The sequence below is a fragment of the Strix aluco genome, chromosome 3 (genome assembly GCF_031877795.1).
Source record: "Strix aluco isolate bStrAlu1 chromosome 3, bStrAlu1.hap1, whole genome shotgun sequence".
NCBI classification, from domain to species: Eukaryota; Metazoa; Chordata; class Aves; order Strigiformes; family Strigidae; genus Strix; species Strix aluco.
This window is the reverse complement of record NC_133933.1, coordinates 23,963,246-23,986,331: the sequence shown is the minus strand read 5'-3', so window position 1 is coordinate 23,986,331 and position 23,086 is coordinate 23,963,246. Positions and strand designations below refer to the sequence as shown.

Below are 23,086 nucleotides of genomic sequence, written 5' to 3'. Positions count from 1 at the left end.
CTGTTCTGTCTTTTCTTACTGTATGTTTTCTGTATTATTCTGTTATATTATTTTGTTATTTCTAGTAAAATACGCCTGCTCTTTTCACTCTGGTGTCTGAGTTTAATTGATATCCCTGATCAGCAAAACAAGATCTGGGACAACAAAGTGTATAACGGCACCAGAGGATTCACTGAGAAAATTCTCTAAAGACATTTAGATCTGTCCTTTTTCATTAGTACTTGTTTATTCAAATGTCATATGTCTGTGGAGAAAAATAAGCCAGCTCAAGTTTTTATGTTTCTGCTTTTCAGTGAAGCAAGAGAGCACTTTGAATCCACTTCTGCAAGACCTCCACCACGGTCTCCTCTGGATTGAATAGTTGAAGTTTTTCTAAGAACTAAGAGAGAGAAAAAAAAAAAAGAGAACAGTAATTTTCCAAACAGAATATGTATGCAGTTAGGGTCGATGCCTGAAAATAACCACAATTCCATTTTCTTTTTCCTTCAAGAGGTCTCCTTTAAAGCATGGTCTAATCTTGCCTGGCACCCAAGAGCAAACAGTGCCGTGTGCTTCACGTCCTGTTGGACAACTCTGAAAGATGGCAGTAGGGTTGCAATTTTGCAAACAACTTGTGGTCCCTTCTGGGACCTCTCTACAGAGGCGTGGGTAATAGCTGTCTCTGCTTTGAAGCGAACACTGTTCACTGCGCTGCTGCCCTGCATTTATGTAGTAATTTATGGTGACATTCACACTGACTTCTCTAAATTATTACACAGGGTGCAGAATAACAGTTAATCGGATGTAGGGTCTGGCAATACCTTTTTAGCCGTGTCAGCAAACACTGTTGAAATCAGGTTTATTGACAGAGTGCTAGAGCGACTCCTGAGGAAACATACACGTGCTAAAGTCCATCTTCACTAAATATTCCCATTTTGACAGACAGCAAACATCCCATAGCATGGACACAGTTATACCAGCTATACGTGATCATAAAAGAACAGTTCAGTGTAATAAAATAAGTGATACTAGTTTAATTATCTTATACTGATACGATTGCATCTGCAGCAGCATAACTGTGTAAACAGTCACACCTTTTACAGGCACACGAGCTGAGAGAAGCAGTACAGCACTGTTACCAAGAAGTCTTTGCTAAACAAGATACGGCTGGAAATTTGAGCACTTCCTGGATTTAACCAACTCCTCTAACAAAGTGATTTTACAGAAGAGAGAACATGGAAATTGATGCAATTAGCAATTGCATTTTTGGCTATCTGCCCAGAGAAAACTGTGAATCAACAGCCAGATGAATGATTTCTGTCCACGTAAATTCAGAGCACCTATGGACGCCCTTTTAAAACACCCCCAGAAGGGAGTGGTACCTCTGGGTCAGGGTCTGACCCCACCTAGCACGTGTCCCCAAAGGGGACAGAGATGATCCCTGAGCTCTGGTGTTCCAGACACATCCTCCTCTGTGCTGTGCTACATACCAGCTTCCTCCCTCCTGCGTCCTTTTGGCTTTATTTCCAAATGAACTGTATCTACCTTTGGGCCTCCAAGCTGCCCAATGGCATGGGAAAGGATAGGCAGCAAGGGGATTTCTTTGCAAAACTGTTTGCTGACCCTCCTGCCTGTCCTGCAGGAAGAGCAAGGCTATGTGTGCAATACGTGGCGCTATTCATCTCACTCCTTCCATTCAGCAAACAGAAGGATAACATACTTTTCAAAAGCATGTGTTAAACCTGTCCCTCTCCACCTAATTATCAGATGCACGCTTTTCAATGGAGAGCGTGCAGCTGGTTCCTATCTGCTCAGCTGTGGCTCTCTTTTTTATGTTGTTTGGGGTTTTTTCTCCTGCTTTGGGTTAAATTGAGAATGAGGTTTCACGAAATGGCTGCTGTCGGAAGGAGCCACCCTGGTCTGCTCCCAGCCACACACCACACGCTGCCATCAGCATCCTTGCTGCCAGCTCTTCCGCTCATCGGACCTCTCAGCAATCCCCTTTACCAAGCAGGCAGAAAACTATTCGCTTCCCTAGGTTAGTTCTCTGCTGGCTTAGAGAGCAGGCCTGGTTCACCGAGGGGTCAGGAAAGCACTGGTGGCAGCAGGAAGGCGCTGCCAGGAGCAGGGAAGGGAGGATGGGAGCAGGTTGTCCTTTCTCGGGCAGCTTGCAGTTTGAGCCATGAGCTAACGCCAAGTAGCAGTGGTTGCACTCCACTGCTGCTCCCAGCTGCCTTCTCCTGCCCTTTCCCTTGCGCTGAATCTAGCGATGGAGTGGCTTCAGGGTGAGTTGATCCAGCTGGCTGATCTGGCTGAAAACTACTAATTTTTATGGCACGGTTAGTTTGCCACTGTTATCAGCCAGATGAACAGATTTGCCCTGTGGTCACACAGCCATTAGATGCAATATAAAGAAAGCAACGTGAACAGGAAACATGGAGAGCAGCTAGATTGTAGGCTGGCTCAGCTGTAATACCAAACTGCACCCTAAGAAGTAGCTACACCAATCCAGCCACCCCGCTGTTACTGGAATAGTCAGATCACTAGACAGTTTGCTTCCCTACCTGTGCTCTTCTGCTCTAATGAACATCTTTTCAGTGCAGGAAGTGTATTTTTATCTCCCTTATTCCATGCGAGTAGAATTGCACTCCAGCAGGCAATTTCAACCTCCTCTGATTTGTGGACTGCTAGTGGAGAGGCAGATCCTGCACAGCGGGACTATATCTATTGACTTCCATTCCTTTGTGGCTTTTGTGGACCTTGGAACTTGTTCACAGTGGCAACAACCGTAGGCTGAAATCTATTGCGCAGCAGAACTGCTGAGAATCGCACAGGTCCCATCAGACGGGCAATAGTGTTTTGACATCATTTTCTTCTCTCGTTTTTTTTTTTTTTTTTTTTCTTCTCATCAAGGATAGTAAAATCAGAGCAGATTATGGTGTGTGAGGCTGGTGAACAAAGATGGAAACTTTGAGCTAAAGCCCCCCTACTCCAGTTTCCTAATGAACAGCATAGGACAAGTTACTGAGACAGGACCTCCCATTCTCTTCATCTGTGAGCAGGCTGTCCTCAAGGGAGATAAGCAGTAACGTCTTTCCTTACAAAAGTAACACAAGATCCTTTGTTGCAAGGCAGACTCACAAATATAAGTTTGTGTATGGGCTGTACTAGTAACTGTGCCTTTTCTTGGCTTGCAGATGTTCCTCTTGGAGAGACTGTGGCTCCTTTCCCCATCACTGTAGAAGACTGTTTTGGTACGATGGGGTTGCAGTGGTAATACTATCTCACAGTGAAATGCAGCCTCCTTCCTTTTATCTCACCCTCTCTCTCTCTCTCTCTCTCTCTTTTTAAACTGGCTTGATTCCCAGATCTGGTCCACAGCCCAGCCCCATAAACAATTGAGTCAATACAATTGTCAGGGTGAAGGGCTGCAAGGAGAGGAGTGTGAACAAGGGAGATGGCAAAGGGAGTGGCAGGCAGGATCTCCTTAAGCTGCCAAACCCTCATTTTTCACCAAGCCAGAGTTCAAGACTGGCACGTTTAGCACATTCATAATCTGACCCAGTCCCTTTGGCTTAAAATGTTTATATACACACCTTCTGGTCCATATCTTGCTGATGCTTGAGAGGAATTGCTGCTGAACAGGTCATGTGTTTTTCCTCTTAAACATAGGGAGACGGGAATCCTCTTCCTTTCACATGCTCTGCTGCAAGATAATGAAATCTTTGAATGAGGAGGGGAATGATATATTAACATAATTTAAAGTAGTTCTGGAGTAATCTGGAGTACTGGGGACCTCATCACGTATCTATCTCATGTAAAACTGGGTCCAGGATGGCTGCCATGTGAAAGAGTTTCATCAGGGACAAACAGCACAAGAAGTAGAAAAGAAGTTCTCAAAGGAAATGCTTAACCAAGGTGATTACATCTCACCAGCCAGATTTCTGAACCGTATTCCCAGGAAAGAAGTATCTGAATGCCTGATTCAGTGATGATGCTCTCCTACACACCAGTCCTAAAATAGCAGAGGTTAACAACACTCAGAATGTCAGCACTAGGCCCCTGAGATAAAACACTATCATGATGAAAGGAGCAATTCTCTTGTTTCCTTCCGTCTGCAGAATCTGTATAAACTGGCCTCCACTTAAGGAGCCTCACCAGTGCAATTATGTGAGTTAAAAGCTGGGTCTTTTGCTGACATAGTTACGCTGATAAAAGCCCTCGTTTAGATGTAGCTATACAGACATAGGCAGGAAGAGCGCGTCTTTAACCTCACTGAGATACTTACAGCAAAAAAAAGTAATAATCTCTAGTACAGACAAGCCCTTAGGCTCAGAAATATGTGAATGTAATATCTCCTTTTGTGTGTTGCTTTTATTACAGGCCTCCATAGAGTGCCCATCACTGTGATTGTCTAGTAGCCTTTATAGAATGGCAAAACAACAATATTTTCCAGCTAGAGGACAGGCTCTGATATTCACAACAGCAACTGATATTTCTTTCCAGATCAAAACCTGGGGAAGGAAATTCCTTGCCAGATGGAGTCCCAAACATCACTAGTAGTGTGCCCAACACCCCCCAGTAACCTGTTAGTCGCGACAGACAGCCGGTTCTTGCTAATTCTCTCTATTCAAAAAGAGGGCAGTAGCAATCTTTGCTGGTTGAACCTTATCGTTGTGGTGGGAAATGCTGCATTCAGGTCAGTGGGTATTCCTTCCGACCCCTCTCACTACATTTTGTGTGCAAAATGTAATTATCTCATGGTTGATCACTTTAACAGAATAATGCAGTCCCCAAGCTTTAGTGGTCATATCAGGAAGGGGCTGGTCCTCATTAGGACTCCCAAATCCCACAAAAATAAGAGCATCCAATAGGACTGGCTTGATGAAAATAATACTTATTTGAGGCAAGTAATTTAATGCACTACAAAATATCTAATATTTTTTATCTTTTTAAGAGTCACCTAGGAGTCAGGAGAAAAATCCTTCAGAAAGACTACTGGAAAGGCCTGAAGATCCGAAGAAGAAAATTTCTCTAACCACAAGTGAAAGAAATAAGATGTCAGCTGTAGCATCATGTTCATGCAAAAGGATCCAAGTTTTCAATTAATTTTCTTTTTTGAAAGAGCTTGTTTTCCTCAACTTGTAAAATATATTAGAGGGAAAACATCTGTTTTGAAAGAAAAGTTCTTTTTTTTTTCCCCAGTGACACACTGCAAGATCTTGCCTTCTAATGCCTTGCAGGAGTTAGTTTGATGATTCCTTCTGACACCCTAAAGCTCCAAGACTCTACAAAGAGGTAGTGAAAGGATTAAATAAATTACTCGGTCACTGTGGAAAATCATAGCCAGGGAGTCAGAACATGAGGAGCCTGATGTTTCTATGGCTATTGTACAAGAGACAGTTTCATCTTGTCACCCGTGTAGGATTGCAGTACTATTTTCTTTTCTTCTTTGAACAAATGGGCTCATGGCCAATGATTTACCACTCTCACTTCTAGAAATGTGGAAGCCACTTAGTTGTCGCAAAGCCTCTGACAAAGGTAGACAAAAGCTTTGCAAAAAGTCTCAGCCGCCCCTATTTAGAATGGAGGCTGCTCAATATATAAAGACCTGAGCTCTTAGTTATCAAGGGATATAGTAAAATCCAAAATAATCTGCAGACTAGTAGAGGACAAATAAAGGCTCTGGCTGGGAAGTTACTGAATGTGCAAGGTTTTCCAGTACCCTGTTTCCTAGGTGCCATTAAAAACCCACAACCTTAAATTCCGCAGCAACTCAGCCTCCCCTGTGATACCATTATGTATACATGGCTGGACACAAAAAATGTGCCAGCTCTTACCCAACAGCATATTGCTACACGCTGTAGCATGTAAATTCATCTCTGTCTCTTGACAGAAGTCACCCTTCTTCAGCATCACTTTATTTAAACAACCATACGGTGGCCGTCTGCATGTGCATTTGTACATAGAAGAAACGGCTGCCCCGTCACCTCCTCACCCTGCTCACAATAAACGACCCAGCGCCCGCCAAAGTGGGGGAGCCCGAGGGGTTTCCAGAGAGCCGGCAGGGAAGGGTGGGCCTGCACTCCCAGCACCACGCCTGGGCCCCAAGGCTGCTCCCCAGCTCCCTCCCAAGCTTGCCATGGGACTGGAGGCCGCTTGCTTTCATTTCTGGGTGCCTCCGATCTCCTCATGGATGACGCATCCCCGCTTGCGAGCTGGGTGCAGCCAGTGCTCACAGACACGGCCGAGCCCATCCCGCGGTGCGCGCGTTTCTTGTCTGATGCCAAATCGTTCCTCCCATTGCCTAACCGTCCTGACACCTTTGGTAACAGCTGTGTTTGGCAGCCGACCATTTCCTCGCAGACTGGTGAGCTCACCGCTGCTTCAAACCTGTGTCAGAGAAGTTTACACGTCACTTAGGAACACACCGTTCTTCACCCACACTACAAAGGCCCTGTCTGCACTACAAAACAAACAAAATCAACCTGCCTGCAATGCTGCGGCTGCTTTGCACTGCTTAGTCTTGCCGAGAATGCAGAAGGGACCTGGAACTCTGGCTGATCCACTTGAGTCTGCGAGGCAGGAGGGTGCTGTCCCTCAGCCTGGCTGGTCCCCACGATGAACCCTGCCGAGTCAGGGCTCAGCACAGTTCTTCAAGGAACCACTACAGTAAACTGGGCATTTCTGAGACTTTTTCTGAAACTTTTCCTTGTCCTTTTTATGTAGCTGTTGCTTCCTGGACTTGTGTTGTTCAAACTGTCTCATTTGGTTGATTGGATGGACCCCTGGTAATGTCAGCTCACCAGACAGCAGGCCCAGTGACTAAAGGGAAGGGACGGGAAGGGGGAAAGCAGAACCAGAACAGCCAGGCTCCCCTTCTTGCTCTGCCACCCATTGGCTTTCACATAACTGTAGGCAGGTTCCTCAACCTTCCCATGTATTAGTAAAACAGAGACACATCCCTGGAAAATGTATCAAGGTCCTCAACGGAAGGAAGTCCACCAAGTGAAATGTGGGATTACTCCTAAATGTTTACTGTTCAGATTTTGGAAAAGAATTGGCTTTACTACAGCATCCACAGTTTCAGGGCTGTGCTTAACAGAGACCCAGCCGAGACCCCATCTGCAGCACTGTGACGGTGCGTAGCGCTAGCACAATTCCACAGTCGTCCACTTCTCTCTGTTTGCTCTAGATTAATAAATCACTTTTTCTTAAACAGTCCTGCTTTTACGGGAAATTTTGGCCTCGTTAGTGTGTTTTCAAATATATGTTGCCACATGCAGTTAAGGACAAAAATAGGTTTCATATGTTGGACGATATATTGCTGGACATGCCCCGTTGCCAGAGCTCCGTTTATAACTGTATGTGAACAGGATCCAGGAAAACTGCCCAAAGGAAAGGTTTGCTGCTCTGGTGTCACTGTGTAGGGACCGCTGAGAGCACATAGTCAAGTGCTAGGTAGAAGTCAGGCTACATTGCAAAGCCAGATAAAATTACCTTTCTGTTAACAAACTGTGTAAAATTACCCAGTTTGTCTAACCTTGAATTCCTCCAGGTTTCTGGGGAGTTTATGTCCCAAATTACTTGAACTATATAATAAGATGATTGCTATAATACTTTATTTTGGTTGTGTGCACATGAAATAGGGCGGACTGGTAATACACCAGAGACCGTGTAGAGCAGCAGCTGTTACACTTTCAAAGAGCATTACTGAGCTTTTTATAGTTGGCTGCAGTTGACATCACAGCTAAATAGAGTCTCGCTCTAAAATATATTCCACCCAGCCTATGCAACCTTAAAGCCATGCATTGCTGGGAGGAGAGAGGGTCACAGGAAGCAATGCAATACCAGCATGGAAGCAAAAGCCTGGGGATGTGTTGTCTTCTTTTTCCTGTGTCCATTAGAAATGCTCTTGAAAGACTTCTTCAGGAAGAGCAGCTGCCTCTGGGGAAGCATGACAGGGTGAAATCTCTCATCTCGGGACCCAGCATTCAAATCTGGCCCAGGTCAGTGGTGACTGACAGCCGTAGTGACCTAGGGAGCAGGTAGCTCTCTTAGTGCCTCACAGATGACTGTCCAGACCAGAAGAGGCCAAGTGCTTTTACGCTGTTACCACTGGTGCCACCGTGATGCTGCTGGAACCTGGGTAAAAGCAGCTGTGCAGTAAAAACCATTGTTGAGAAGCATCACACAGCCAAGCTCCTTTATGGACCAGACCAGCAGCTTCCAGAGCTTTCAGGAGAGTGCTTTGCACCATACTCACTATTAAGAAAATAACAAAGCTGAATCTGAGGGAAGCTTACCCAGAACTTGAAGGTATTGAGGATAATGAACCCTGTGGATGACATCTGCTGCAGCACAGACCTCTGCATTGCTTGAAATCCTCGCAGCACGGCACACCGCTGCCCTGAGGACCTTCTGCAGTAGCACAAGGGAGAACAGTTTGGGAACAAGTCCCCAAAACCTGAGGATGGGGACTCACCACAGTGATTCAGAGCAACTCCTGCCTGTACTCTGCAATCTCTGTAGCTAACACAAGGGGATTAGGGACTAAGGAAAGAGTTTGGGCTAGGACGGCCCTCCACACTGCAGTGGTCCATGAACTCACCTGGGCTACTATGGCATGTAAAATGCCACATACTTACTTCCCCTGCCTGCTAGAGAGGTACAGGATGAGATACATGATGTGCTTCTTCCCTATGCCTGCCTGGCATTTCCGTCCAGCTAGCAATGATGCCAGCCTGTGGAGCTGAAACCACACATACTAATCAAGTATTTTGCCCCAAAGTATTCAAACTGTTGTGAATTTTTCTGTTTCCATCACCACATCTGTCGGCTGACAACAGATGTAATGATACAAAAATAGGAGCAGCCGCTGTAACTGCTGTATGTAACTGGTTCTCTTCCACATGGGATATTCAGAAGACACTTTTGGTTCAGTTTCTTTCATGGGTGCTGCTCAGGGGACTGCCTGTGTGACACAAGACATGAGAACTAGGGTACAATAAAATAGGGGAGCCTGAAATGCTGATGAATAAAGGTTTAGTGCAGATGTTTCACCAGTGCTGCTTGTGTAAGGTCTAGCCCCCCAAACTTCTAAATCCACCCTGTGCTTGCGTGTGTCTGAATATACTACTATATTGCTGGACATACTCCCTGTGAATGGCCTGGGTTTCCTGAGGTATCTCTCACAGCTTCACATGCACTGCACCTCTCCTCTGAGTCTGTGACTGAAGATCATTTGGTTTTCAGCTATGGTTTCTTCTGAGATCCTAAAAGACCTCATCAGGAAATATCAGTGTCTTACTCCTTCCCTGACCTGCTCTGTTTCATCTTGAAGGTACCCACTGTCTTGGCAAGAAGTCCATTTAAAAGGCCAAGCCAGGGACGTCCAGCCTACCTTCACCAGGAAAGGCTGCAAAATGTGAGGAGACGGTGCATCACCACCGTCTGAGAGCCCTCCCTGGGGGTTGGTCAGATGGCGTGCCAAAAATGTCACGGGTAGGAGTTACTGGTACAGCCCCTTTCACAATCTGCCACTGTTTACTGTCTCAAGGGTGTGATGGCACAAGCTGACCTTAATATGGACACAAGACTCCTCTATGCTGGAAAATGCATCATCCTCGAGCCAAGTGCATCGGCACGTACCCAGCGCAGCAGCCAGGAATGATCAATGCTGCCTTCCCCCTTCCAAAATGTCAGATGAATTTCTGCTTAAACATGTGACACCGGCAACCACAGAAGTTCTCTCCAGCCTCACCCCAAAGTTGCTGCTGCCTTCTTTATGCTGTGTTCCCCTGCGGCACAACACGAGGGGACCAGCGCAGAGTGTCACACCGTCTCCTCACCAAGGCACACGTAGCCTGTGTGCTTCATGCAGGGCAACGGAGAGCGGTGCCCTACAGCATCCCCACAACGTTACCAGTGCTGCCCTCTGCTCTTCTGCGCTGTAATAAAAACACAGTTCTAACAGCAAAATCTCTGTTTTAACAAGCACTGCTTATTTTCTTCAGTAAGGAGGTGGAAAAATAACACTTTGCTATATAGCAACAGCCACACTAGGAGTATTTTGCTAATGTAGTCCACGAACAAACAGGTCTAATGGAGGCATTTCCTCACCAAAAAAGTGCCAGCCAAAGCAGGTACATCCCTTGCTTATTTCTGTTGCGCCTAGCGGAGGCACTGCTAGCAAAGGTATTTTCCACTGAGCCTTCCCCTTCCTATTCATACTGTGCTCAGTGGTCAATTCCCAAATGGCCCAAACTTCACCCAGAAAAAAAAATTGCAATTATCTAAACGATGGCTGTTCTACAAGTGCTCCAAAGAGCACTTCATGACTCCCTTTTTTCATAATTCGTGATTTCTACATGCCTCCACGGAGAAAACCAGCAATCTAGACCCACAGATACAGAGAGGATTTCACAGGAGTGGCTCTCCTTTCGGTGTGAAGAAAGAGTAAGTCTTTCCTACTGTGTGATGTGGTCCACAGTTTCTGCATCTGCTGAAAACACTGGCAAGAGTTTGAGAACTGACCCTGGGAAACGTGGAGAGAGAAAAGAGGTCAGGCAGACCTTCTGCAGCTCTTTGTGCATACGCATTTCACATGGTCCTAAGTAAAATTCCCATCTGAAACCAGCTTTTCTGCTTGGGTTAGCCAAAGGAGTCTGGTGAAGCTGCATTGCTGCAAGATTACATAAAGGCCTGGAGAGGAGGAAGCAGGCACGGAGCCTGCTCTGGAACAGGGATCTTCTAGGAACAACCGAGTGTGTGTCTGCCAGCATGCCATGCACCTTCCCACCGGCAACCGGCCTGCAGGCAAGTTACAGTGGCATTTGATGTATTCGTTTGGACAGCCCACACTTGGCTATACACTGTTAATGGCAACTTGCTGCTGTGGAAAGCTGAAATGCAAAGATCTGTTTGAGCCGAAGGAGGTCAGTGCTCACACACATTCTGGACACTTTGCTAGGATGAGGAAAGAGCACAAGATACAGGGCTTTGCTTGTGTGGGCACCTGTGTGGCTCTTCACATGTCACGACTAGAAATCATCCTGGTCCCTCAAGCAGGAGCCTGCTCCATGCAGCCAGTGGAAAGATCACCATTTGTTTGAAGAGACACAAAATGAAGCTCGGTGGGCAGGGAGGATCACTCCAGTCTGTCAGGATTTTCAGTGTCAGCAGGTTCTCTGTTTCCCCTGGACTGCTCTGTACATGCCAGGACTCCTGCTGCCTTATCTGATAAGAAATACAGAACACAGAGGAAGGACAGTTCAACCAAGAGACATTAATCAAAGGAAACTCCTTATCGTCTCACTTCTGCCCTTTGAAGACCCCAACTTTTTCTATCCTGGCAAGATTTGAGAGAAATACAGCCTTTTTGAAATGTTAGAAAACCATGAACGCTGTTATGCTGGCACTTACCAAGACACGATGTAAAACATCCAGGTGATGCTGTGATTGACATGATATTGTGCCTAGTTTCGCAATTTCCAGCCACTGTCATAAAGACTTTGTCTACAGTCATGCTTCAGGCATTGACAGTGAGCCTGAAGGTGGTGGCAAAAGAGGATAGCAGTGGTGGAACTGCAAACAGAAACCTACACTATGACGCTGCTGCTTTTGATCACTCAGCCTCGCAGCAAACTCTCATCACTCCTTTATACCTTCTCTTACCTCAAAGACCTTAAGACAGCCTCCCAGATGTGAAGACACAACAGCAAAAGAGGAAAAACATAGTCTCATAAAGATACGGGGGATGGCTAAGATGGCAGTAGGGAGCTGCTGCGATCACTGCCGCCTGGAGTCACTCTCGATCTGGGATTGCAGTTGTCTCATTTGGAGTAATAAATGTATTTGCTCTTTGGCATGGGTCCAGCGGCACGGAGAAACTTCCAGGGGGCGTGGAAGAAAAGCTGTCAAGGAGAAAAGTCTTAAATCCCCCAAGTAATACGTGTAAGACAAGCTTGGTCAAATGCAAAGGAGAGGGGAAGGAATCAGAGGGACTAAAAGATAATGGAGAAAGAGATAAAAGTACCAATAAAAGGAAAGAGAGGAAGACCTTTAGACAACAAAGGAAAGGATTAGACTAAGGAGGTGACAAGGGTGTGCCCTTGACAAACGGGGCCAAAGTCAAATAGAAAAATAACCCTACCAGAAATAAAAGCAGGGGAGCTGAGCTTGAATAATAGGGGAAGAAAAACAGCTGTCATATAAAATGGGGCGAGGGAACAAGAGGCGCTTTGAAGGTCTGGGGCAAGAGCTGCCTGAGCAGGGCAGCCTGGGGGGCACCAGTCCTGGGTGGAGGGCAGGGACGTGCCCTAGAGAGTGTGTTTGCAGAGAGGAGTGAGGCAACATGCGGGATGGTATCAGCAGGCTTATCTGGGATGGTTGAGGCGGGAGGATGGGATAGTGGGGGAGGAAGATGGAGATACTTTTCTATGCAAATGCATGGAGCTTCTGTGTGAGTCAGACACCAGAAGACTCTGCTGTGGGCTTACAAAAATCAGGATAACCCACAGAAATAATGCCTACTGGGTTCACTGCGTGGTATTTTCTTCCTTTTTCTTTTCTTTGGTGTGATTTTAAATAGCAAAGAAATATGAGTCAATTCATGCATGGAAGAGAATCACTTCATCAAATGGCAGAGTAACTGCTGCACTCCCCAGCTATGATCACCCAAACCCACTGATTTAATGATCAACTTCAAATCCCCAGCTCAGGTGGAACTTCCCACCTTCCATCTACATGTTAAAGCTGAAAATCTTTCAAACTCTACAGAGGCCTGAATATCTTTGAAACACCCCAGAAAAAAATGCCAGAGCAAACCAAAATGGTTTTGTTACAAATGCCACAATACACGAGAGACCAACAGTCCCTCGTCTCCAAAACTAACCAGAAAAGAAGATAAGAAACATATAGAATGAATGTCAAGACTGAAGCCAAAGCACTGGCCTTGGCATGTGCCTGAGCAGCAGCAGGGAAGCGCAGGGAGGTCAGCTGAAGAAATCTCCAGTCAGTACCACTCAGAGAAGGAAGACTCCTGGGGTTTAATAGCACCAGAGCAGCCAGGGGCAGAGAAAGATAGTGGATCCGTGTTTGTATTGTAACAGGCATCCGACCTTACCGGAAGAGTTCTGGTTCTATGTATTGCCTTCTGGTTTTGAACTTTTGGAGCAAAATTTGCCTCACATTTGGATCCTTTTCTCAATAACCACGAGATATAAGCTTTAACAAAAAAAACCCAAGAAAAAATTTCTCATAATAATCTGTTATTTTCAGCAGCTCATGCACAGATACCAAACACTGCAAGACAGAAACAGAAAATCTTGTGACTGTCATTTGCTAACTTGGGATAGAAGGAAGACCTCACCACGTGCAGGGGATGATGATAACGGTTTAGGAGTCTGCCAAGAAAATGTACAAAACAATGCCTTAACACAGCTCACTAAGGCCAAGGAGACTGAAAAAGTTAGAGGGGACTGTTTGGAGCTTTTCTTTCTGTTATTCAGTGCTATTAAAAGAGGATGTGGCCTCTCTGCTATGGATCATCCTGCCTCCCCCTGCCAGCCCTGCTCTGTGTGTGTATCCTGGCTGCACCCTGGAAGGCTGCCTCTCCTAAGTAGGTGCTGTATGAAAAGGAGGTAAACAGGGTCCTGTCTTTCTCCTTAGCTCTTCTGTTCTTATCTTTTTCTTTCTTTGTGGCTTTTTTTGTGTTCATCTGCAGAGACTGAGGATTTTTCCTTTGCTTGTACAGCGAATTAATTAAACGCTACTGGGAGTTCAGATAACCCAGTAATTTTATATATACAACCACTTGCATCGACAATTGTTATAAAATTCTTCATTAAGGAAAATATCTCTAAGAATGGGATATGACCTTGTTCAGAGCATGCAAGTAAGCAAAGTAACATGATGAGCTCTATTAAATAGAGGCTTTAGGTTGTCTCTCTGTACCACCTGCTATAAAATCAGAGAAGACACAGAGATAAATCGCACCAAGGAATTCTTTCAGCCTAGGGCTTGCTGCCACAGCAATCTTTGAGGGACTGCCCACCCACTGCAGAAGCAACAGTGAGAGTCAGGTACACGCATGCTGCCATTCTCAGGGTATCTCAAAACTCAAAGGTGGGCTGAGGTTTAACAGTGTCTAAACTCAACCCTAAATGTCCCCTGCCCTTCCAGCCAGCCTCTCCTGTCTCCAGGTAGCTTCCGCCCTATTGCCCTTTCCTTTCCCCCTTCCCACCCCCACCATCTGCTCTTACCTCCTGCCCACTCCCAAATCCTTGATCTTCCCCTCCCTCCAAAGGTAGGGAGCCAGCTGCCAGCCATCAGACATACTCTGCTCTTGTCCCTTTGCTACGTCTAGGTCCCCTCTAAACCTGGGCATCTCACCCCAAATCTGTTCCTGTTGGCATTTAGCAAATGCAGCCCCTTGATCTTTTCATATGCGTTTGCTAGGTTCTTACGCCTCCCCCACAGCCGCTTTCTTCAAGGCTGTGTGTCTGAAGCTCTTATCAACTCCTCGGAACAGAATACACGAACCGCACCACCAGGTCTTGAAGTCACGTCTCGCACCTCTCAGGAAATGGCTTACCCCACCGAGTCACATCCCCCTCCTAAGCACAGGGCTAAAGTCACAAGATACTATTAGTTCCTTGTTGCCAAAACCAGAGAGACACAGCGGTTTAATTTGCAAAGGAAAATAGATCATGCATATATATATGTAACCAGATCCTAGCCAAGCAAGACTGCCATCTTTCAGAGAGAACACAACCGCTTGTCACATCGCATTTATTTTAACCCCGTGGATGATCTGCGCATGCAGCTGTTGGGCAAGACTGGCCCTTACTTTGTGATCTGAAATAACCGGTGGCACTGCAGCTGGGCTGGGCTGCACAAGCAGCGTCCTGCGTTGGGGATTGATGTCACCAGGCTCTGACATCGTTCTGGTTCTCCAGTGCGATGGGCTCCACCACGTATTTCTTACCTGTAGGTACAAAAGCCCTAAAAAGGGTTCAGCTCAGCCTGCTGGCCGCAGATCAATATTCAGAATACTGTGGCTGCACCACCGTGGGTGACGCTGTCAGCTGCACAACGGGGACAGACCTGCTCCTCTCCCTTTCACGCCCCAGCCCCAGTGCCCAGGCACCAACCGGGACAGCCTGGAGCGTGGCTGAGTCACGCTTCTGACCTTGCAGTAAGGCACTGGATCCACCTCAGTGTCTCACAGGTGGAGGCGAGCCTGCGGAACAGAGACAAATACAGCCATTTCGGTTTTACGGCCGGTGAAGTCGCGGCACAGATGTCAGCATTTTGCCTGGCACCACACAAGAGACCAGAGATGGAGCTGTGAATGAACTAGCAGCATCCTCTCAGCCTGCGGCGCTTCACAAAGTCACCGTACTGATCACAGCCGCCACACACGTGCAATGGGAACGGAACAGCCCTAAGCGTGAGCGTGCCATTGTCCGTCCTTCCGACAGGCAGAAGGAGCCCTCCACATCCAGTACACTTCCTGGGCTGACCAGGAAGGCAAAACCCTTCTTCTCTGTAGAGTGCTGGTCCCTGTCTTCAGGGAGGCTGGGATCTGCTCTGGGACTCCCCTAGGAGCAGGGGCTGATGTGCAGGGTGAGGCAGTGAGGACCCCCTCAGCACCCTGCCGAGGCTCTGGTGAGAAGGAGCTCTCATGGACACAGCCAGCCATCCAAGAGGGACAGGCAGCTCAGATCTCTCAAGAATACATTTCAAGACATCTGCAAACTATGCCAAAGTGAGGCCTGTACGCAGCCCACCTTCTCAAGCTCTTCCTTGTTAGAGCCACGAGGACTAAAAACACAAACACTATGAAATGACAACTTTAAATTAAAAACATGACATCGCTGTGAGATCTCAGAACTCTACCTAAAAGCCTGGATGTGCCTCAATATATAGATCTCGGAGTACGTACTTTGGGAAGACCTGATAAACCTCTAAAAGCAGTCAGAGGCTGTAAAGAGCTTTGTCACCGTGACTAGAAGCAATCAGAGGGAAATTAAGCATTCATCTAAAGATTTCCTCTTAGGCAGAATGAAAAAACCCTCAAAACCTAAGCCTAGTGTGCATTAATGATTTTTGCTATCAGGGTCCTGCTAGAGAAGCTGGAAATTATACAGCATTTTCATGCCAGCAGAAGCTCTGGAACAAATGTAGTTATGCATGTAACCATAAAAATGTGTCTGGTCTACAATTAATTTTATTTGTGAGATAGTCATACAGGCATTGCTTTTTCAATATAGCTTAAACTTAAGCTAAGTCTTAACAGCAAAAATATGTTTGTTTTTTCTTAAACTTGCCCTAAGTTAATGAAATCAGGTTTGTGTGAGCACTGTTCCTTTTTTGGTCATTCTCCTAATGTAAGCTTTTGAACCTGTTGGCCAGCTTCAGTTAAAACTGATGTAGAAATTGAGACCTCCAAGATATCAAGTCTTTACAAGTTTAGTCAGGGAGACAAGAGACCGGTAAATTTGCACTACTAAAAGCTTCAATCTTAGGTTTAGACACCAGAGAATTCATGATAAAGACAGCCACCAAAAAGAAAAAAAAAAAAAATAAGCTTTGTTGGAATGAAAAAATACTGTACAGGAGCTGTTTCCCTGCAGAGTCCTAGAAGGAACAAAGTGATGTGACAAGCCAGAGGAGTTTGAACACAGCAAAACCTGTACTCATGGTTACAAACCACTGCATGGCAAACCCCACTGCGGCTCATCCCCTCCAGGTCGGAGCAGCAGAACTGCTCGTGTGTGTTACTTATCTAAAGGGGCGTGTTTGTTTTGGCAGCAAAGACACGACTGAATGTCACACTGCCGCCTACTCTTGCCGTGTGTTCTGGGATGCTTCCCAAGCCTCAGCTCTTCAAGTCACGTAAGGCAGGATCTTAATCTGCACGTTTAAAAGATGACTTTGTGGCCCTCAACAGCCTGACAGAACCTCCCCAGCTTGATACGCAAAAGGCTGAAAAGCCAGCACGCCAGCAAACCCTGCACCAGGCCTATCTATTCTGTCATCTCCAAAAATGTCAGTGTTTCAGAGCCTGCCTTATCCTTGCCGGATGCTTGGAGCTGTCAGCGGTGACACAATAGCATGTTCTCCACCCGAAGCTTAAAACCGTGTTCTCATTGCAGGTACAGGCACATTTCATATTGCGAGAGTCCCCTCGGCACAGGTACCTCAGTGCAGAGGTACTTCCAGCACAGACAACAGCATAAGGAGTTTCTCTCTTGACAAATATGGTGAAGATCAATGTAATCAGCCTCTGAAGCAGGTTGTAATCTCTGTTATCTACACAAGGTAGTCTGCTCTTCCCTCAGAGATAGCGATCTCCACTTTAGCCATCTTAATTTCAAAAAGCAAGTAACTTCTGCACTTATGTCATAGCTTCTGCACCTCCAGGGAAGAAGTAAAATCCCCCTTTCTGCCTAGACAGGACACGAATAAAAGGAAGCATGCAGAACAGGAAGGGACAAAAGTCTGAATGTCTTCCTAAATGCTTCCAGCCCCTACCCAGGTATAACCCCATGCAGATGCTGGCCCCTACAAGGCATTGGAAACCTCCTCATCAGACTACAAGGGGCAGAGCAGGATGTCAAACTTCTCGTTGGGGAAAGGAAACTCTGCCGAACCCAGACCCAGTGTTTTTTTCTCGCTGCAGGAGGCACGCTGCAGTACCTCACAGGCATCGCTTTTAGCGCATCGGTGGGATGACACTCTGTGGGAGCTGCGGAGAGGTGTGCCAACGTTGGGAGGGGAGAGAACTGGCAGAAGAAAGCAAAGAGCTGTCTTTCATGTCGTCCTGCTTGCCTAGGAGGAGGCAAAAGCCTCCTACGCTGATCTCCACCTAACAGTGCACTCCTTTACAATTAGAGCCCCGTCCCCCTCGCCTTTCTTCAATCTTCGATCCCTTTCAAGCCAAGCCAATACAGAAGGGTGGCCGCCAGGATCCCACAGAGGAAGTCACCGTGTAATGCTCTGAGCCACGAGAAAGGGAATATATGATTCCTGGGCTCCAGTCTTGCCCCAGAATTGCCCTGCTTTCACGTCCAGCGCATACCACTGGTACACAGAAGAGGACTCATCACCAAGGTGTATCAACATGCTGGTATGAGCCAGCCAGCCCAGAAAAGGAAACTGAGGCAGAGAGAGTGGAAGCAAACCGAGGTCAGCACCAAAGGTGCGCAGGCAGCAGCGCAGCCAGGCCCCTGCCTACAGCTGCCTCAGCCTCGCACGGGTAAACTGTGGGAACGGCTGCCGGAAAATGAAACCGTCTGCAGACGGGCAGTTCAGTGACTGGGTGCGCACCCCACAACCTGGAGCCTGTGTGTGTAAATCTGGGCTGCATTAAGGGCACCGACCATTTTGCCCACACGATCCACTCCCAGCAGCACAGGCGCACCCAGCCTGTTGTACAGAGCTGCAAGGCACAGCCTTCCCAGTCCCTATCGCAGAACTAGCAGTCAAACCGCACTCAGATCTAGTGCAACGAAGTTTACTATGTAGAAGTTATTTTTCTTCCACTGTAACAAAGTGGACTTTCTTTATGGTCTATAAATGTGATACCTATGTCTCTTAATGAAAACTTTCAGGCCTGGGAAACATCTCCATTGATTTCCTCATCAGGGGAAGTGTTAGCTGCTGGTACAAGATCGCTTTTGGAACACTGCTGGTACCGTAAAGCACAAGGGAACTGAGAGGGCTTTTGGCCCGAAGGATGTCACAGCAGTCAGAGATCAAAGAGTCAGCTCATTTCCAGATTTATGAGTTGGGAATAGGTCTATTAGCTCCCAGCACTGGCTCTTTCCTGAGTACATATTCAATATACATTGATAAAGTAGTTGTCTTAATGGGAGGTCTGACACTAAAAACCACCACACTCCTGGGCAGTCTGTCTGAGTTTTGTCCTCTTCTAGCTCAGCATCAGACCCAGGAGGCAGCAGTCCTAGAAGTACCCCCAGATGGGATCCCCTCATTTCCCTCCTGCTCCACCTGGCAGTGCCCTCTCGGTTGTACGGCCGTCCCAGGGGCTGCTGGTGACCCACGGGTGGGGAATACCGGAGCTGGATTAAAAAAACCCAACAAACCTGCTGTTACTGTACAGTTAATTTAACTTGGATTACTTCCCTGATCACACTGTGGACTCACACACGGCTTAGCAACCCACTCAGCCAAAGGGAAAGCAGCAGGATGGGGGTGAACAGTGGGGGGCCTGTGGTGGCCAGCAGCTACTTGAGCCTGGGCTGCTGAAAGAAAAACACACGTACATGTGTGAAGAAACACATTTCCCTGAAAAAGCTGCTCTCTCTGTCTGGCATACTTAATCCACCTTAATCAAATCCCAGAAACTGAAGTCAATATCCCTATAAGGGCATAATTCAAAGCAGGATTAAACCCTTCAGAAACCTAAAGGATGTCACATCTCTCATTACACAGGAAAGAAAGTTCTGCTTGCACTTTCCAGCAAATGTTATTTGATGCAAAATAGAGTAAAATATTAATCATGTAAATGTAATATGGAGTAACTCCCTTATGGTGCCACCTGTGGCATCTTCTAAATCTGCACAGTATCTGCAGAGTAATTCAACCCTCCCCAAGTCTTTTACTGAAAACCTCAAATAATGCCGTCCATGCTTTCTGGATCACCACTCACCGGTGCCCTTTCTTACCACCGTGCCCTCTCGTTACCCTGCTAATTGAGAACCCTGTACAAGTCTCACGTTTCTGACTGCTGTCTGCAGACTACAGGCCACGATTTCTGGAACAAACGACCTAGAAACTTCATTAAAGAAAGCACCCGGATCACTGCATGCCTGAAAGCACAAAGGTACAAATGCTTTAGGAAGAAACCTCTCAAAAATGGCTTTTAACAACCAAAACACTGTTCTTTCGTGTGAAGTCGCTTTTCATGGGAGACGGGCCCACAAAACAAAACGTGGGCAAACCCTTTCTGAAGAACGCTGGCGAGGGCCGGCACGGGCAAGGTTTCGGCGTGAGTCTCTCTCCAGCTGGGAAACAGTTATCACAGAAGTGCCTGGGCTGGGCGAGCGGGAGCGCGGAGGCATTAGCGAGTGGGTGGAAAAGGCGAGGACACCAGCGTCTGTCTCTTGCCCCGTCTGAGCTGCTGGGGCCCTCCAGGTGCGTTTAACTCGCATCTTAAAAAGAGAAGAGCTGTTTCTGCAGCAGCGGGCACGGCAGGAGGCCGTCGGCCAGCCGCAGAGCTGGCAGCCAAGCGCTGCCAACAGAGCAGCCGCGGCCGCGGGGAGAGAGCGCTTTTGTTTGAGTGTCGCCCCGTGCGGGATCGCTCACGCCGAGGTGGCCGGCGGCTGGAACACACGCACCTCCGCAGCCGTAGCAGGAGGGAGCAAACCCTGTATCAGTCCAGGTGTTGTATCAGAAACAGCCAGCTGCGGGGCCGGGCCCGCCCGGGGCGCAGCCCCCCCACGCCCCGCTGCTTTGCCCGCAGCAGGCGGACGCGGGCCGCGGCCGCCCCGTCGGGCACGCGTGGGGTGCGGTGCCGGCCCCCGCCGCGCCCCGCGGGCTGAGCGGGGCAGGGGGCGCCCAGGGCGGGCAGCCCACCAGCGGGCCCGGGGGCTCGGCGGGGTGCCCGGACCCCCGCGGCCCCCCTCCCCGCGGGGCCGTGCCGCCTCCCGCCGAACCCCCGCCCCCGCCGAGCCCCCTCCCCGGCTATAAAGGGCGGCGGGCCGGCCCGGGGCCCCTCCTGGCCCGCCGCCATGGCCGCGCTGCGCTTCGGGGAGCCCCCGGCGGAGCCGCCCGCCTTCCCCGCGGGGAGGTGGGCGGGGGGCGGCGGGCCCGGCCCGGCCTCGCCCGCCCTCAGGGCGCTGCCGGCGGCGGGCCGGGCCGGGGGGGCGGCGGAGCCGGCGGAGGGGGCGCCGGCGGCCTCGCAGCGTCGGAAGCGGACCAGCTTCACGGCGGCGCAGCTGGAGACGCTGGAGCTGGTCTTCCAGGACACCATGTACCCCGACATCTTCCTGCGGGAGAAGCTGGCCGACGCCACGCAGATCCCCGAGTCCCGCATCCAGGTGAGGGGCGCCGGCCGCGCCGCGCCGGGCCCGCCCCGCCCCGGGGCCGCCCTCACCGCCGCCCTCTCTCCCCAGGTCTGGTTCCAGAACCGACGCGCCAAGTCCCGCCGCCAGCGGGGACCGCCCCGGCCCTGCCCCGCCGAGCCGCCGCCGGGCTACCCGCGGCCGCCCCGCTTCGCCGCCCTGCGCGCCCCGGAGCGGCCCCGCTGCGCCCTCCCCGGCCTGGCCCAGGTCGCCCCGACCAAGAAGGAGGGCTCGGCCCCCTACCAGTGGCCGCCGGCCGCCGCCTTCCCCTCCGGCCCCGGCTTCGAGGCCTTCGCGCCCGGCCAGCACGGCGGGACCGGGGCCGCCCCCGTGGGGGGGCCGCCGCCGGGCCCCTGCCCGCCGGGCCGCGCCTTCTGCGGGCAGTACTCGCCCGTCTCCGACGCCGAGGACACCAGCGGCTACTCGGAGTCGGGCTCGGAGTGGGAAGAGAACGCCCTCGGCGCCCTGCGAGCCCTCTGAGCGCCGCCCGGCCGGGACCCGGCCCCGGCATTCAAACCGCGTCCCCCGGCCTCGGGGCGACGTCCTGCCCCGCCAGACCCGGCCCTGGGGGGACGCGGCTCAGGCGGGGAGCAGCCACGTAACCCCTACCTCACCCTGCTCTGCGACTGTTGCACTTTATCCGGTAGTAACTGATTTTACATATTTATTTAAGAAAGGTACGGGTCAGCTCCATCAGCTGAGGGCATCTTTTTACCCTGTATTTAAAATGTAGCATGTTTTGTACGTCTATTTAACCTTCTTTAGCCAAAAAGCTAACCAAATCCACTGTGTTTTGGGGATGGGGGCTGTCTTAGAAAAGTAGAAGAGTGGGATGGTCTGTTGGGATTTTTTGACTGAGGGGGGAAAAAAAAAAAAATAAAGGTTTACATTTTTTGCTCTACTTGTGCGTGTGCTTGGGGCAGGGATGGGGTTTCTTACCTTGGCCAGCGCGGGGTAGAGAACAGAGGTGGCAGAAATCCCGGCTGCAGGTTCTCTTCCCAGGGCCGGGAGGGCCTCGGCTGCGGTTCAGGTGGGAGTAAGAGACCTAAGGGGCCTGAAGCACAGGTTACAAAAACTACCTTACACCATCTCGGTCGGTATTTGCTTTAGATCTACTCTAAACCATCACCCCCATCCCTGAACGAAAATGCAAATTTGCGGCCTCAGTAATATAAAACCCAAACCTTCAAATCCTTGCCTTGCTCAGACAAAAGCCTCAACTCCTCCGCTTAAGCCGAGGTTAATGTTAAACTACAGAAAAGTAGGAGTGTTTTGTGAACACTGTAAAGGTGCTTTGAATTTGAATACCAGGGACTACACAGAAGCTGTTTACGTGATGGGTAGTGGGCTGGATGGCTCTGCACAGAGAATGCTGGGAACACTGAAATTAGTAGTGATGGAAGCCTCTCCTGTAATTCAGCCAATTTATTAAGGAAGGATATATTGCTATGTATGGATCTTGAGGATAAGGCCAATTCTTCCTGCCTATGACCTTGCACTTCAGAGCCTTGCAGAGCAAGTTGTAAGACTCCCATGGTGGAGGAGCAGCAAGTGGACTTTGGTACTGAAGGAGCTGTTACGCGGGAAGACCCCAGAAGAGATGTACTTACAGAAGGAGACAGAAAACGAGACAGTAATTTCTTGGGGATGGAGGGTGAATTCAAGCTGACTGTAAGCAACCAAACAAACTTGTTCTGCTCCTGCAGACTTAAGTTAGAGTAGTTGTAGTGAGTTCTTGAGATTCCTACTATGCTTAGGCCACGTTCAGCAGAAGCAGCCAGATTTGTTACTGTACTTCACCAAAACTCAACAACATTAACTTTGACCCAACGTACTGTTAATCGAGGGGAAATGCAGCCTCCTGAAGGGAAGCAGCGAGGAGACTCACATTGCCTGTGGGTGTGGGCCAAATGACATGTGAAAGTGCCTGGATACTTATCACAACTTATGTATCCTTCTATTATGTCACATTACCCTGCAATGATTAAAAAAACCCACTTCAACACAAAACG

The 23,086-nt window shown here is 48.8% G+C and overlaps 1 protein-coding gene and 1 long non-coding RNA gene across 3 annotated transcripts; one reads left to right on the top strand and one right to left on the bottom strand.

The window, feature by feature from the left end:
* Nucleotides 1-202: 202 nt before the first annotated feature.
* On the bottom strand, nt 203-21,445 carry LOC141920655 (uncharacterized). Of its 2 annotated transcripts, XR_012622410.1 has the most exons (3): nt 21,318-21,445; nt 3,576-3,685; nt 203-379 (listed from the first exon to the last, which is right to left on the bottom strand). It is a non-coding gene; the product is annotated as an uncharacterized LOC141920655 (long non-coding RNA). The 2 variants fall into 2 exon arrangements; XR_012622411.1 differs by lacking the exons at nt 3,576-3,685; nt 21,318-21,445 and adding an exon at nt 2,544-3,202.
* MIXL1 (Mix paired-like homeobox) lies at nt 20,742-21,671 on the top strand. Its single transcript, XM_074817779.1, has 2 exons — nt 20,742-21,050; nt 21,126-21,671. The coding sequence occupies exons 1-2, from the start codon at nt 20,742-20,744 to the stop codon at nt 21,552-21,554; spliced, it is 738 nt and encodes a 245-aa protein (XP_074673880.1). The 3' UTR covers nt 21,555-21,671.
* The last annotated feature ends 1,415 nt before the right edge of the window (nt 21,672-23,086 follow it).